The sequence below is a fragment of the Sceloporus occidentalis genome, unplaced genomic scaffold (genome assembly GCF_023333645.1).
Source record: "Sceloporus occidentalis isolate IW3139 unplaced genomic scaffold, rSceOcc1.0.p SCAF_14, whole genome shotgun sequence".
NCBI classification, from domain to species: domain Eukaryota; kingdom Metazoa; phylum Chordata; class Lepidosauria; order Squamata; family Phrynosomatidae; genus Sceloporus; species Sceloporus occidentalis.
Window position 1 is genome coordinate 3,618,692 of NW_028316994.1, and position 17,222 is coordinate 3,635,913.

Sequence of the window (17,222 nt, forward strand, 5' to 3'; positions counted from 1 at the left end):
AGATAGAGAAGGCTCTCAGTGTTCAATTTCAGGAGGAAGTGGTTTGCATTTGTTGCTCCTTGGTGTGCTGCAGGGAGGTGGGGATGTGCTCAGCTGTTTCTTGCAGGTAAAGACCAGACCTTTGGGAAGAGGGAGCAAGGTTTCTTCTATATTTTTGCATCCCTTGGCAAGAGAGAATGCTGTGGCTGGAAAGATAACAATGGAATGTGCTCACGAAACCTCTGAGATTTCTTTTCCTTTCAACCTCAGTCCCATTTATTTTTTAAAAAAATAACAATATAGGCACATAAAGGGATCTTGTAGCACCTTTGAGACTAACTGAAAGGAAGACGTTTGGAGCACGAGCTTTCGTAGACTTGAGCCCACTTCCTAGTCAAAGTCTACAAAGTCTACTTAAGTCTACAAAAGGCCATGCTCCCAATTTGTTTCTTTCAGTTTAGTCTCAAAGGCAGTGTTGCCAACAAGCCTTGAAGATGTATCCCCGGAATGTTTTACCAAACTCCAGAATCCCTTTAATTCCCCAATATTTACCGGAATAGTCAGTCAAAATCCCCGGAAATTGGCAACGCTGCTCAAAGGTGCTACAAGATTCCTTTGCAGAGTGATTTTCCAGACTAATATGGCTATACCTTTGAACAATCTAGGTAGTCACCCTGGCACCCCATCAGCAGGTCCTGTCTGCGATGGGGCCTCCTGGGAGAGGATGGCAAAGCATCTCGGCTGATTCTGATGGTGAGCCTTTCCCCCCATTTCCATGTCCTTCCCCCACCCCACACATACACCTTTGTCTCTTTTCTAATTTGACTTCTCCCTGCTCTTCCAAAAAACTATCAGAGGAAGATGAAGATGTGCCCCCTGCAGTGGAGCCTGAAGCCCCCCAGGATGCCTGTAGCAAGAGGAGGAATAACGTGGGCTTCTGGTGAGATCCTTTTCATTTGATTCTACATCTGTTCAAAGCTTCTTCTTTTTTTTTTTTTCTTTCACTACACATAATTGGATCCTCTGATATGTCTCTGGGATTGGATTCATCCTGCTAGAGTTATAACTTGATCTTCTCTCATTTCCCTTTTTGTGCTCTGGGGCATCATCTTTCACGCATGTTGCTTTATATTTGGTTGTTGTTGTGTTTCTCCAAGTCATTTTTGACTTAAGGTGACCCTATCCTAGGTTTTCTTGGCAAATTTCTTCAGAAGAGGTTAGCCATTGCCATCCCCTGAGGCAGAGAGAGAGTGACTTACTTGGTGGTTGGTTTGTTTTTTGCTCGAGCAGAAATTAAACCCTGATCTCCATAGTCAGTCCAACGCTGAAACCACTACACCACACTGGCTGTCATACAACCTATTCTTTGGAGACCACCTCCTCTGGACATTTTGCCTATTGCTGTTAACACCTTGTACACTTTGCCTAACTGTGGTGCATTTTGGTTGTGGGAACAATATTCTTGGCTTTTGATGGTGGTCTAAAGCAGAAAGGTGGAGGAAGCTCTAGATGTTGTTAGACTCTAGCTCCCACCATCTCTTACTATTAGTCATGTCAGATAAGGCTGATAAGAATTGGAGTTTAATAACCTCTGGAGGGCTACAGATTCTCCATAAATGTCTAAAGAAGAAGTGCAGATCCTTCAGTTCTCCAGATATTGATGAGCTGCTATTCCCATGACATATCACGTTAGTCAGATTGTCTGGGGTTGATGGAAATAGGAGTTCAACAATGTCTGGAAGGCCATATGCTTCCAAGCCTAGTCTAAAGATGCTTGATCAGGCGGTGGGATATGTGCTGTTGGACTGCAACTCCCAGCATTCCTCTCTGTTGGCAAGGCTGATGGGAATTGGTAGAGGCTGATGGGATTTGAAGTATTACAATATCTGGAGTGGTTTATGATTCCCACCCCTGTTCTTGATTAACTGAATTCTAACACATATGGATAGAAGACTTTCTACAACTGATACTAAGTTCGGGTGTAGTTAGTGCTTAGGTGGGAGACTCCATAGGAGCTGGAGAACCCAGATGTATACATTTGGGCTCTGGTGCAGAAAAAAAGGGATATGAATTCAAAAAAATGATGCAGTGATGCTGCTGATCACATCAACTTTTGTACTTGAGTAACACTACAGTAACTAGCCTGTATCCATCTCACAGGTTGCTGGGACTCTGCAACAACTTTGCTTATGTGGTCATGCTGAGTGCTGCCCATGATATTCTCAGCCATCAGAAGGTGCCAGCAGGCAATGGGACTCGGCCGGTGAGTGTGTAGAACAGAAGAACACATGTATGTACATTTGTGTCTGTGGGTAAGAAATAGGGCAAGAAACAAGCAAAGTGCTTGCTCTAGAGTTTGGAAAAGTTGCCTTTTTGGGCTACTGTACTATTTGCATATCCCCCAACTGTCCTGATTTCACAGGGGCAGTCCTGATTAATCCTTTGCCATCCCACTTTTTCAGTGTCCCAGTTTCTCTCAACTCCTGCCACTTTCCCCCTTTGTCCTCAGCTTACTTCAGCTGCTGCAAACTGAATTCAAAGCAACTTATTTAACTCAGTAGAGGAGAACGGAGAGGAACAGGTGGCATGTTGCCTCTTCCGGTAGGGTCAGGCAAAAGCAAACTGTTGCATTCTTTTCCCACCTGTGAATTCCTCATTAATACCTTTTGCCAACTTGACCACACTGATGTTGCTTGGCCATCTGTGCTCCAGTTTTCATCTGTGAAATGTTGGAGGATATATCCTGAGTGAAGGAAATCAAGAGAGAAAAAGCAGGTGGTAAAAGAGTGGGTGGCATTTTCATCTTCTTTGGTTTCTTGTGTCTAAGTAACCTTTGATATCTTGTGTCCAATTTCTCCCACAGATTCCCCCCAAGGCTAATTCTTCTCGGTATGACTGCAATCCCGTCTCAACAGGGGTACGTGTATGGGAGAGAAGGTGCCTGGGAGGTGGGGTTGAGAGCTTGGCATCAACTACAGTTCCCTCCCATCTCTTTGGTACCCTCTACAGGCTGTGCTGTTAGCTGACATTCTGCCCACTCTTCTCATCAAATTCAGCGCCCCTTTTTGTATCCACTTGTTCCCATATGGGTGAGTTGGCAAAGTTTACAGGAAGTAATGTTGGTAAAGGCTAAACTCAAAAGGAAAAAGGACTGGTAGTGGGTGGGGAAATTAACCCACATTGTGTATGTTAATAGCAATACACTGTTCCTTTGCTTAGGATTTTTGGTACTATCAGGCTATAGTAGAAATTAGCTTGTGTTCCATTATTATTATTATTTTGAAAGATAGGCTGCATTCATTTAAGAATGTTCCAATTCTTTCTGCTGATTTTCTTTTAGAGAACAAGTTGTGTATCTAGAACAACTGCTTTCTCAAATAGAGATTGAAATTATTTAAACATTGTTCTTTGAAATGTATTTATAGCATGATGCATCAGTATAAAAATGGCATTTAATGTGTTTGAAGTGTATTGAATTTGTATTTGAATAAAATGGCAAACTGCAAGCTATAGCACTACAAAGATATAATGCTAATTTTGAAAGAGGAAGGGGACAAAAATAGGTCACTACTAATATTGCAGTGTGATCTTTTCATTGTTAAATGTTTCCGGCTTACAGTTCCAAGCCTGAGCAATATTAATCACTGTGTTGTTTTAAACATCCCATGTGTAATAATAGGCAATCATGCTCCATTAGGCAGAGTGAGGCAACCACCTTAGGCTAGAATTCTGTTGGTTCATATCACACATATAATGGTGCATTATACAATTGGTTCCACTTTCTCCAGTTTAATGCAGAGTGGAGGAAGTTGCAGTAACTGATGAAACTTATCTCCAAGCCACCTTTCCCTCTGATCCATGGCTTGTGGAGGAAGGGAATGTCTTTGGAGTCATGTGGCTGTGGGAGAGGTGACAGGTCCAGCTGTCTGTGTCATGGGATAGGCAATTGTCCAAACCACTTCTGGACCAAATTTGCTCCAAATACTTCCCTGCCTCCAGAAGCCATGCACTAGATAAAAGGAAGCTTGGAATTAAGATGTTTCTCCTCCTGTTGCCACTGCCACCACCACCTCTTCACACCTTGCTTCCCTTCTCCAACAACCAGTCTTTTTCATTTCCTCACCACTGTTGGATACAGCAGGATTCTAGCAGATGATTTTGGGTGTCACAACAAGACAAGAATTGCATATTATTTAATGTGTTGTAATTTTTAAACTACCAAGTTGGGAGAGTTTTGCCTCATATAACTGAGGCACAGTACAGAGTGCCAAAAAGAGGCATCTCCCCAGTGCCTCTCCTTGCTCCGCAGGAGCGCCGCAGCAACCAACAACAAAATGCCTGGATAGAGTCTAGATTGTGCTGGAGCTCACAGAGCATTCTTTAAAAAAATTAAATTAAATTTTTGCAAAGAAAGAAGACTGTGAGGAAGAGAAAAAATTGTCACCTTTTCCCCCCACTGGGGTGTTGCCACCCCACTGCAGCTGACAAGTCTAGATTTCTTCCTTACTTAATATTGGCAGTTGTTGCTATCTGCTGCTCATGTGTAACGGAATGAGGAAGGTTTGATTCCTCAAGTATTTGTAATGGAGTTCCTCAAGTTTTTTTTCCTTATCTCTGTGACTGGAGGGCTAGTTATAAAGAGGCAAGTAGTTGCTGTGAAGGAGGTGGAAGAGAACTAACTGTCCTGAAAGAGTTATCTTTTGTATAATAGGCAAGAACACTTATGGTTTGTTCTGAACCTGTCCAGTTTCTCATTTCCTTTTCCCCTTCAATTTACAGATTGCGTGTTGCAATTTGTGTTGTCACAGCCTGGAGCAGTTTCCTACTGGTGGCCTTCTCAACAACCACAGTGCAAAGCATGGCAGGTAAAATCCACCTTCATGGGGACTGAGGGGAACAGATAGTCTTCCAGTCACAGCAAGTTTCGATCTCTTATCTTTTAATGGTCCCCTTAATTCATAGGAAGCTAAAGGGCCTGCCATGATTTAGTAGAATGGAAGCAGATGAGTCAAGGACTGGGATGTCTGCATTTCATAAAAACCCCACACATACCCTCACATAATGCAAACACATCTGGGGTTGGATCCATACTAAGTCGATTGAACTTGGTCTCAGTGAAATCAGTTGGGCAAGAAGGCCACCAGTGGTCCAAGTTAGGAGTTTATTGCATGACTTAAAAACCTGACTTACCCCTGCCACATTGAAGTCTCTTTCGGGATAAAGTCGCTTATCATCAGACACAAAATGTCACCGATACTGCCGCCCAGTTGAATCCTGGGTAACTTCCAGCTAGAAGCAGCGCTCAGCCAGCCAATTTGCAAAGCCGGTTTTGAAAAGAGGCTGGCTGAGTGCAGCTTTTAGCTGGAAGCTAGTCAGGATTTAGCTGGGTGGCGGCATCGGCAACTTTTTGCGTATGATAATACCCGACTTTATCCTGAAAGAGACTTCAGTATGGCAGGGGTAAGTCGGGGGTTTTAAGCCATGCGATAAACTCCTTAGTCATGATTTGACTTACATCCCATTGATTTAGGCAGGAATAAAGTGCAAGTTCAAGTAGTCTGCATCCAACAAAGTCTCTTGCCTTAGAACCACCACCTCTAATAACAGCCTTAGATAATGATGATGATGATTTATTTATAGCCTGCCCAATCACAAGGAATCTGGGTGGGTTACAGCAATAAAAATACAGAGAATAAAATAAAATAAAATAAGATAGATGGTGAGTGTGGACCCAAGTGATGGCAAAATAAGGCACTGAGAAACAAGAGCAAGGTATATCATGCTTGTGGAAATCTTGAGGTTTACACGAGTACATTTTTTAAAAAAAAGTTGCATAAGCAAAACCAGCAAACCTGAACAGGATCAACAGCTTCAAATGTTGAGTTTAAGTTTGGAAAAAAAAAAAGAGCTAGGCAGCAATGGTATGAAGTATTTGAGAGGAGGACATAGTTGGATTGTCTTATAAGGTAAGGATACACTCTGGAACATTTTGATGAAGATGCTTCAAGTAGGTTTGGGTAGCTTTTGGCCCTCAAGATGTTGCTGGACAGCAGCTCCTATCAGCATTGTGCAGCATGGCTAGAGGTGATAGAAGATGGTAGTTACAGTTCACCAACATCTGAAGAGTCATAAGCTGCCCACCCCTATTCTTAGACCAGCAGTGGAAATCTGTTTCGAATTGTAGCTCCCAACATTTCTGACTCTTGGATATGATGTCTTGGGCTGCTGGATTCTGCAGTCAGTCCAGCAACATCTACCTTAAAGGATACCTATACAGGATTCCTGTTGCACTATGGCGAGTAGTTTCTCTCATCCTTGACACACTTGAGAAGAAGGAAGCTGTACTGACTAAAATTCTTTCTTTGGAACAATTCATAAAGCATGACATTCCTGGTTTAGGTAAAATTCAGTAAACTCTAGATTGCACTGAAATAATGGTTGGTTTTTCTTTCTCTTTATAGGTGTTGTGCTGGCCAGTATTTCATCTGGTCTGGGTGAAATAACATTCCTGGCACTCACGTCTTTTTTTGACAGGTAACAAAAGGGGGAAGTGGTTCCAGGGATTGGTATCTAGGATGAGACTTTGTGATGGGGCTGGAGTGGAATGACTATTTCCTTAAGTGGTCAGATTGTTCACATAGACTAATAATTGCATTCCCTCATGCTTAATGGCAAACAAAGATATCTCCTTTTTTGGTATCAATTGTCATAGTTTGGGTGTCTAATTTTAAGGAGGAAGGCAGACATAATATTGGTACAGAACCCTGGGTTTACTTCATTGCAGTCTCACTGTACATTTTTCTCTGAAAAATAATTTCTGCATCAGGTTTCCAGCTTTATTCAGTTTGACTCTGGAATAAGGTAGTTGCAGACACTTCCTATTGGCATGTACTTGCCTTGTCACCAACAGAACACCCCCAATTCAGTTGCCCAAGTTTTTTTAAATGTTTTTTTTCCAAAAAGTTGTTGGGTTGAATCTAATCATACTTTCACTAGACCATTGAAATTAATGAGACTTAAATTAGCCCCATTAATTTCAGTGGATCTACTCTAAATTAGACAAAATATGAACCCAACTCATTTTCTCTGTTCTTTTTGCATAGTGAAGGATGGTGATATAAACATGTACCATTTTGAATAACAGTTAGAAGGGGCTAGCTAGCCTAAGCACCAAGGAGAGGGACAAGAAAAAGAGCCGATGCATCATTTGACTTGCTTATAAGATGCCTCAATCCTGCAAAATTTGAAGTATTGTAAGTTTGTGTACATAGTTATGGCGAGATTAGGGATGCTCACAATGAATTTTCTGTTGAGTAGAACAAAGGCACCATAATTCACGTTCCTTTTCTTTCTTCACAACCATAGTGCCGTGGTGTCTGCTTGGTCCTCCGGAACTGGTGGGGCTGGCTTGATAGGTGCCCTTTCCTATCTTGGACTGACAGAGGCAGGTCTGAGCCCTCAACACACCCTTCTCATCATGACAGTTGTTCCAGTCATCATGCAAGCCAGGTGAGGTTTAGAAGCAGAAGATGTGGAAAGGGCCCAGTATGAACAGTGAATGGTGCAGTGTGATGACAGCAAGAGTTCATCAATATCTGACAGGCCAAATGTTTCCCACTGCTGCTTTACAAGTAAAGAATTTTTACTTTTGAGTAATATTCTATCCTCCATTCTCTTAGCCCCTTCTTTCATACATCTCAGTCCTCTCTTTCTTTTATCTCCTTTACAATTGTGGACATTCAAGCAGGAAATTGCTTCTTTTTCTGCTTTCTCTGAATTTGCTTAATTTATAGTGAGCACTGCCGAGGAGGAGGATGACACGATAGTGGATTCATCTTTATGGGAACAGTGTACCCACTCTTGATGTTACTGCCTCTTCTTGCATAGTTGTATGGGAGCTCTGCTGGTGCCAATCCTTTGAAGGAATAAAGCTCACCACTGGCAGAGCTCCCATTCAACTCAAAGTAGCTGCAGGAGAAGTAGTTATAAATCCCAGAATGGATTCACCACTCCATAACAGCGGATGCAACAGAAATTCAGAGAAGCCTTCCCAGAAATTCAGAGAAGCCTTCCGAGGCATTGCATAATCGTCGCTTACTATCTGATGTTCTGTTGTTGACTGTTTATTGATCCATTTCCTGTATTGCTATGTACTGTATATGTATTATCCTACTTGTGAGTATGTTTTTCCCTGGATAATGATTAACCTTCCATTTTGAAGCCAAGCCCTCCCTCCTGTCCATCTGCCTTAGTCCAGGCCTCGGAGGTTGAGAGGAACTGCTGGACCTATTACCCTTTCCCGTCACCACTCCCTTCTCCTTCTGTGTCATGTCTTTTTAGATTGTAAGCCTGAGGGCAGGGAACCATCTAACTAAAAAGATTGCATGTACAGCGCTGTGTAAATTTACAGCGCTTCATAAATAAAGGTTAATAATAATAATAATAATAATAATAATAATAATAATAATAAATAACCCTGAGTGCCCTGACCTTAGAGAGCCAATGTGATGTAGTGGTTTAAGTGTTGAACTATGATTCTGGAGACCAGAGTTCAAACCGTGGAAACCCACTGAGTGGCCTTGGGCATGTCACACTGTCTCAGCTTCAGAGAAAGGCAAAGGCACTTCTCCTCCATCCGAACAGATATTGCCAAGAAAACCCTGTGAAAACCACCTTAGTGTCACCATAAATCAAAAATGACTTGAGGGCACACAACAACAACAAATCTGTCCTTGATAAGGAGAAGCCATCTCCCAATTGGGAGATATTATCAAATTTTACATTATCCCACAGTGTATCTGGGTTCCTTGACCATCTCCCTTATTTTTTCTTTCTCCACAGCTATTGTTTCCTGTTGTCTCCACCTGCTCAGGCTCCCCGCTGTGGATGGGGTGCAAAGAAATCCCTGCGGGCCGCTTCTGTGACCCACCAACCACTTCTGGGGGGTAGCGTTACACTCCAAAATAGTAAGTGATCCTTAGGTAAATGGGGCAACCTTGCCACAGCAACCCAGTTGCTCAAAGGAACCAAAATAATCATTTATTACACCTCTTCTACCATAAGACTTGTATCTCTGAGAAGAAAGTATGATCGGTGCATTGTTATTCATAATGCATTCTGCTCATACCAAGGGCAGGAGACAGTTACCCCCAAATATTAGCATTTATTGTATACATTTGTAGAGCACTTTTCAGTGTGCAAAATGATCCTTAGCTCTTACTGATTTTTTTGTTTAGTTATGTCTCATTTCAATTGTTTTCTTCCAGCTCCAGAGACACAAAGTCCTCAGCTCAGCTTGCAGGAAAAGGGGCAGGTGGTCAAGGTAAGACTCATGCTTATAAGTGATAGGTATATATTTTCATGGGGAAAGCACACAGATTCTTTTGGAATATGTGAATTGTTCAAATGTGTCAGAATGTGCGTAAGGGCGAATTGGATGGGGCACAGGAATCAGAAACATTTTTTAAAAAACAGTGTTGTGGCCAGAACTTGAAAGAGTTACTTTTTTGGACTACACTCCCAGAACCTCCAGCTAACACTGCCACTGACCATATTTGCAAGGGGAGTCTGGAAGTTGTCATCCAATTAACTTTCCACGCTTTCACTGGATAGTTCTAACTAGAGAAAAATGCAAAGACATAAGCTTGTTTGCAGAAATGCTAACTTTATAGACGTTCTTTCACTTCTCTGTGTTGTGCAATACAAGAATCCTTCTTAAAAACAAATAACTAAAAAATAATGAATATCAGAATGTATGCCCTTTGGCAAGAAAGGTTTTTCCATTCATCACAAAAGGATTGCAATTGATCAGTAATGAAGATACTCTGCATATGCTGTGAAATAAGGTCTTGATAAACAATGCTCTTGTTTTCATGTGTTCCAGAGCTGTGTGCTCACACAGAGAAAAAAGGGGTTAGGAATAAGTACTTGTTAATTTTGCATGAGAAAATTATTCCTTTCTTTCTCTGTTGTATTTCTCTGTAGTAACAGGAAGACAGCATAAATCATCTCCTCTTTATTAAAAAAAAAAAAGGCTTCTCCTGGGCCTAAACTGTTTAATATTTACATGAAGTCGCTGGGAGAGATCATCCGGAGCCATGGAGCTCGGTGTTATCAGTACGCTGATGACACCCAGATCTATCTCTCCATGTCTCCGACTGAAACAGTGACTAAGGATGGCATCTCTCCTCTGCATGCCTGCCTGGGGGCAGTAATGGGCTGGATGAGGAAAAACAAACTCAGATTGAATCCAGAGAAAACAGAGGTACTCTTGATAGGCTCCCCTAGCCCGGGCAGGGAAATTTGTCATCCTGTCCTTGATGGGATTAAACTTCCCCTGAAGGATAAAGTACGTAGTTTGGGAGTACTCCTGGATCCATCCCTACATTTATCATCTCAAATAGATGCGATGGCCAGGAGTGCTTGGTATCAGCTCCGGCTGATTCGCCAACTACGTCCCTGTCTGGACCGGAGGGACCTAGAAAAGGTAGTACATGCGCTGGTAACCTCTCGTTTGGACTTCTGCAATGCGCTCTACATGGGGCTACCTTTGTATCAGGTTCGGAAACTGCAGCTGATTCAAAATGCTGCAGCCAGGTTAATTACGGGGACACCGAGGTCCGACCATATAACACCTATTTTAAAATCTTTACACTGGCTGCCTATACCTTTCCGGTCCCAATACAAAGTGTTGGTTATTACCTTTAAAGCCCTAAATGACTTGGGCCCGGGTTACTTGAGAGAACGCCTCTCCCTACATAATCCTCCCCGCACGCTCAGAACTACAGGAAAATGTTTACTCGACCACCCTAAGGTGAGATTGGTAACAACACAGCAACGGGCATTTTCAGCTGTAGTGCCCTCCTTATGGAATGCCCTCCCTGAAGACATCCGCCACAGTGGAACAGTGGAAGCCTTCAAGAAGGCTTTAAAGACTCATCTCTTTCAACAAGCCTATCCTCCCAATTCCATCTAAGATTCTACCTCCCCTATTGTTCTTGCAGTTTGGTTTTAATAGATTGTTATGTTTTTAACAGTTTTTTATCCTATGCTTTTACTGTCGTTTGAATTTAGTTCTATTTTAATATGTATTTTATGATGTAGACTCTTTTTTACTGTTTTTACTGTTTGATTAACGACATGTACACCGCTTTGATCATTGGAAAAGTGGTTTATAAATAAACATTTATTATTATTATTATTATTATTATTATTATTATTATTAACTGGCACAGGGGCTCCCCAAAAACATGGCAAGAATGCCCCCATCCCACTTAGAGGACATTGGTGATATTTGGGAGTAAAAACAAGTCAGCATCTGGTCCAAAACACAGTGCAGAAATAATCCAGTTTGAGATTGCTTTAACTTCCCTGGCTCAATCCTAGGGAATCCTGGGAACTGTAGTTTTGTGAGACATTTAGCTTTCTCTGTTGGAGAGCTCTCTGGTGCAACAATAAACTACAATTCCCAGGATTCCCTAGCACTGAGCCGGGGCAGTTAAAGCGGTCTCAAACTGGATTATTTCTGCACTGTGTTTTGGACCATCTGATTGTTACCCCAAAGGCCACAAAATTATGGTTCCCAAACTTTAGATGTTTTAGACTTCAGCTCCCAGAATTCCTGACTACTGGCCAACCTGGCTGGAGCTTCTGGGAGTAGAAGTCCAAAACACCTGGAAGACCAAAGTTTGGGAATCACTCCCCTTTTTTTAAAGCGTTGGGAAGACAGCACGGTGGATAAAAGAGCACAGTCCTTCTTGTCAGTGATGTAAACTGTCAAAACCAGTGTCTCTTATACAAACCATTTGTTAAGCAGTCACAACCTGTGTAGTTTGCAAAAACTGTATTGCATTAGGTGGATGCTTATTATGTTCCTTCTATTGTTTTGTGTTTGATGTACAAGCATGTAGCATTTACAGGATGCACTGACAAGTATTTGCTCTCCTCCAGGGTCTCTTGAAATACCTCATTCCTTTGGCTGTTGTGTATTTTGCAGAATACTTCATCAACCAGGGGCTGGTGAGTGTGAGCAGTCTGGGGCTGGAGACTCTTTATGACAGGGTACAGCCCATTCATCGACCCCTTCTCTTCTTAAAACTTTCTTTCACCTTCTCCTTCCATAGTTTGAGCTGCTGTATTTCCAAGAAGCACCTTTTAGTCACCCCCAACAATATCGTTGGTGAGTATGAGGCATGGGGGAATCATATAAAGTAAGATTTTTCAGAGTCAACCTAAGTTAGCAGACTAGAACTGAAGTTAACTGTCAACCAAAAGACTCCCGAGTTTCTTGAACCCTTTCAGGTACCAGATGCTTTACCAGGGTGGGGTGTTTGTCTCACGTTCCTCGGCCACCTGTATACGAATTCGACAGATTTGGCTCCTTGCAGTATTGCAGGTAAAACATTCCTCTCACCAGCACATACTCAATTAATGGTTCCTGCTTTTCTGCTTGAGATACATTTCCCAGTCTATTCCCATTATGAGGCAGAGTTTAAAAATATTACTTTTTTGGATTACAGCATCCAAAATCCCCCAGTCAGCTTTTCATTTTTACAATTTATGTTTGCATCTGGATTCAGCATCTATAACTGAATTATGCTCCCACTTCAAAGTATGCCTCTTCCTCCGGATGTGATGCTTTAGCCTTTGAACAAAAATTCAGGGGTAAAGGGGAACATGTGTCCTTCCAGGTGTTTTTGGACTGCAGCTCCCATCAGCTTTAGATAACATAGGCAATAGCAAAGAATGATGCAAGCTACAATCTACAGTTGGTCTTCTGTATCCAGAGATTCTTTATGGATTTAAGGAACCACAGCCTGATTTTTTTTTAAATATAAATTCTAAATAACAAACCTTGATTTTGCCATTTTATGTAAGGGATACCATTTTACTATGCCATTGTATTTAATGGGACTTGAGCATCTACAGATTTTGGCATTCAGACACAAGTTATTTTTCTGGGTAGACCTAGCATGCTCCTGTGCCATTAAAAGCAGTTTGAAAAGCAAATAAGCATAGATCACAGAGCTAAGCATCAGTTGTTAATGTCTGCAGACTGTGTATAAAGCATAAAAGCTGGGAAAATGCTGATGATCCTGGGTTTCATATATACCTATGTGGCTTGGTTCCAGACCGTATCTCCCTATTGGTGCCCAGGTTTTGAGAGAGGGGGACTTTCTCTCAGTCTCACCATTGTCACAAGCAAGTTTGATGAGGACATGTGGAAAGGCTGGCCCTTTCTCAAATGTTCTTATGCAAAGACCTTTTTATTTAGACAGGCTTTTGACTATCTGAAGAAAGGACTTTTAATGAGGCATGCTCTAGTTTTATTTTCATTGTTATGTTTTAAATGCTTTTAAACTGTTTTAAATTAAGGGTATTTTAAAATAGAATAGTTATTTGTTTTTGTTTTTAGTATGATTTCTTTTTCAGACATATTTTGCTGTAATCAGTGTTGTAAGCTACCTTTGGCTCCATATTGGGAGAAAGGCTAAATAAAATACTCACGTTGACATCTTGATGCTTCCAACCTCATGTGTACCTTCCCCCAAATCCCTGCATACAGACTTTTAATGGTTTTCCAGCACTACCATGTAACTGCTACTGTTTTGTCATCCTAACTCTCTTTCATTTTCATAACAGTTCCTGAACATGGTGTTCCTCTTGGTTGCTGTAAGCTACATGTTTATACCTAGCATCTATGTGGTTTTCGTTCTGATACTCTACGAGGGATTGCTGGGAGGAGCAGGTTACGTGAACACTTTCCACTGTGTCAGTGAAGAGGTGAGCCCATGGGGGAGAAACTAGAGGAGTAACTGAGTGAACCTAATATCTAGGAAGGCCATACTTCAGTCAAATATTTGAGTGGGAAGAGAAGAGCATTTTGATGCTTGAAAGAGAATAATACAAAATAATACAAGGCAAGCACTAGGTTTGGGTGGCTTCCCAGTAAATTAGTCGTTTTTACCCATTGAGTAGTACGGGAATAATCCAAAATAGAGTGGTCAAATGCAATAGGAGCAAGGCTCCTATACCTTTAATAGTTTGATAGAAGAGAAATATTTGCATGTGGCACTGACTTTGCAAGCTACAGGTTGAAATTCCTTCTTCTACCCAACTATTAACAGATGAGGAATTCTGTCCTGTCACTATCCCTCACCCTGCCTTTCTGCATAACAGAAGGGCAGGGTGCAAAACTGAGTCTCTCACTCTCTAGGAAAATCAAAAGAGAAGAAAAATAGCAATAGATCTTCCATATTCAGAAGTAGTGTGAACCAGATGTGAGGGCCATATAAAAGAGTTGGTTGTTGCTGGGGAAGCCCAAGACATTGATCTCCCGAGGAAGAGAAACAAATGGCACTCCCTGTTCTCAAGATGCATGGTACCAAAAGCCAGCCAGGCTATTTTACCCCAGACACCAGATGATACCACAGTCATCTCCACCCGTCCATGGCAGTAAAAATACTTTAACAAATAACCTAACTCTTCATTCATCTTTGATGGTCAAAATCTGCTGCCTAATGTGCATTACAGCTACATCATGAGGAAAAATGAATCATTAGAAAAGATAACCATGCTAAGAAAGGTGGAAGGCAGTAGAAAGAGAGATTCAATCAGGGAGGACATGGGCCTGGACCTGCAGGGCCTGAGCAGGGAGGTGGAGAACAGGGGGTCTTAGAGATGTCTTATCAACAGGGTTGCCATGAGTTGGAGTTGACTCGAGGGCAGTTAACAACAACAAAATGTGGGTATCTCACTCTGTTAGTAGGGCTTTCCCTATCTGATGCTGTTGCAGTTTGCTTGTGCAGCTCCTGTGTTATGTTGACAATGGTCCAAAACACACTGCAGAATTAATCCAGTTTGTGACCGTTTTAACTGCCCTGGCTCAGTGCTAGGCAATTATGGGAACTGTAGTTTCGTGAGACATTTAGCCTTCTTTGTCAGAGAGCTCTGGTGCCACAATAAATTACAGTTCCCAGGATTCCCTAGCACTGAGCCAGGGCACTTAAAGCAATCTCTGACTGGATTATTTCTGCAGTGTGTTTTGGACCAATGTGAAGATTGTGGCTAAAATCACTTAAATATAACACCATTATTTGGGTGTCTGTGTATTTGTCTCAAGATATTAATAGGGGGTTATGAAGTGAGTTTTGAGCTGCTTTGAGATGTCAGGAACCACCATTGTTACAGCATCTGTTCTCTCTTCTTCCCTAAATGCAGAGCAAGCCGGAGCATCGAGAATTTGCCATGGGAGTGTCTTGTGTAGCTGACACACTGGGCATCTCACTTTCTGGTGTTATTGCCATCCCTGTCCATGACTACTTCTGCCGTCTCCCCTGAGGCTTGCTTTCTTGAGGGACCAATAGATGCCTCAATGTACAGGAGCTTCATTCCTGAGTCTTACAGAAATTCAGTACTAAAGAGGACAGGAAAAATGAGACTTTTTGCATATGCCCTCCTCTGGCTGTGCGGGGGGAAAAGAAGCTGTTTGGGGCTCAGACTTTAGAGTTAATACTGTTGGACATGTTGATTTTGAGGTGTCATTTTATTTTAACCTATGGCTCCTCCAGACTGTCCAACAATTCTGGTAAATGTCAGGGCTTTCTGTTTCAGAATTTAGCACTACCCCCCATCTGGCCACTTCATTTCAACTACTCTTTTCTCCAACTTGAGGTGTGGTCAGGCTGTGATATGAGTATGGCTTCTTTCATCACACTGACATCCATCCATGGACTCAATACCTCCTGCTCACACTCATTCCTCAGGAGCCATGCACCTTTTCTTGCACAATTGTTTTTAAAATTGTTATAGTGATAAAATGCTATATCACTTTAACATCACAAGTGTGAAAAAAGGAAGGAAAAAAGAAAAATGCTCAGTCTGGTAACCAGAAATATAACGATGGAACAAAGAATAGTGGAAAACCTCCATAGCAAAGATCACGTCCCCATTCCAGACATCATCAGTGAAACCATCCAAAAGTATCAAAGAACTGAGACAATGGATATAGATTCTTAGGACAGAAAAAAACCCACATCCTGCAATGGGTCTATAAAGTTGTGGCTAATACTGAAAATTCACAAGAAAAGTACTGGGACAGAAAGAATATTTTCTAGGGGAGGAGGCCCCAGTGATGAGAGCTATAACTCCAACCAATTCCTGTGGCTGTAGGCAAGTCTGAAGAAGACCTTATCCTGGGCAGGAATACTCTTTTCATGTTGCACAGCAAAGTTGGGGATGTGCAGAACTGGACTACAATTTCAAGGATTCTGGGATTTACTGTCCAAAAAAGATTTTTTTCTTCTGAGCTTTTCTGACAGGTCAGGTGAATTAATCACAGCATGCAGAATCCTACCTGAATGGATGTTCATGTTACATAATTTTCAAGGGAGAAATGTTTTAATGTTGCACATACAAACTACAGAGCACTTCCTCAACATTGGGAAAGTGGTGCAAAGAAATGATGTTTACTGTTTCTTCACATAACTGAAAGTTACAGAAGAGGAAGTGAGTGCAGATAATATTCATAGATGATATTAACAGGAATCATGGAAGGTAGCTTGGATCAGACATGCATCCATCACTGGAAGGAGGAATGATGATAATTTTACACTGTGATCAATTTCTGTCTCAATCAATAAACCAGCCTTTGGAAAAATGGTTGTTTCTCCTCAAATTAGTGCCCTGTATCAAAGAAGTCAAGTATTTTATAAACTGGTAAGATTGCATTTAGGGCTTGTTTGCTGTTCGAAGTCACTGAGTCAAGAACTCAGGTCTCTGACAAGAGAGAATGAGTGGGAATTGCAAGGAAACAATTTTCAGCTTTAATATTAAAAGCAGCATTTTAGGAGTAAGAGCTTTTCATTAGTGGAATACAGTACAGCAAGTGATAGTCACTCTTGTTTGCTAGAGGTATGTACACCAAGATTGGATGGCAATCTGTCAGGAAATGCAGTTGCCAATTCTTGCATCGAGCAGAAGGTTAGAACAGATGATCTCTGAGGTTGCTTTCAAGTCTACAGTTCTGTGCCTTGGAGAGTATGGTAATAGGAGAGATCTCACAACTTAATATGAAACAGCACTGTTACTGGCATGGGGTGGGCTATAGTCTACAATTGTTGAGGCCCATCACAGGCATGATACGGTAATTAAGTACAATAAATAATTTTTAAGGAAATGTCTCTTTAATCTGTGCTACCTCTATATTGCTGGATAGTAAAGCCACCATGGTGCGGTGCAGCAGT

The 17,222-nt window shown here is 41.7% G+C and overlaps 1 protein-coding gene across 1 annotated transcript; it reads left to right on the forward strand.

Moving 5' to 3' along the window:
* Window positions 1-10: 10 nt before the first annotated feature.
* On the forward strand, window positions 11-16,636 carry CLN3 (CLN3 lysosomal/endosomal transmembrane protein, battenin). Its single transcript, XM_089481233.1, has 16 exons — window positions 11-106; window positions 645-732; window positions 835-919; window positions 2,140-2,242; window positions 2,843-2,896; window positions 2,989-3,068; window positions 4,759-4,844; window positions 6,441-6,513; window positions 7,345-7,488; window positions 8,821-8,945; window positions 9,246-9,301; window positions 11,929-11,997; window positions 12,102-12,157; window positions 12,280-12,373; window positions 13,621-13,761; window positions 15,199-16,636. Exons 2-16 carry the CDS (start codon window positions 684-686, stop codon window positions 15,316-15,318), a joined length of 1,335 nt encoding a protein of 444 aa, XP_089337359.1. The 5' UTR covers window positions 11-106; window positions 645-683; the 3' UTR covers window positions 15,319-16,636.
* Window positions 16,637-17,222: the final 586 nt, after the last annotated feature.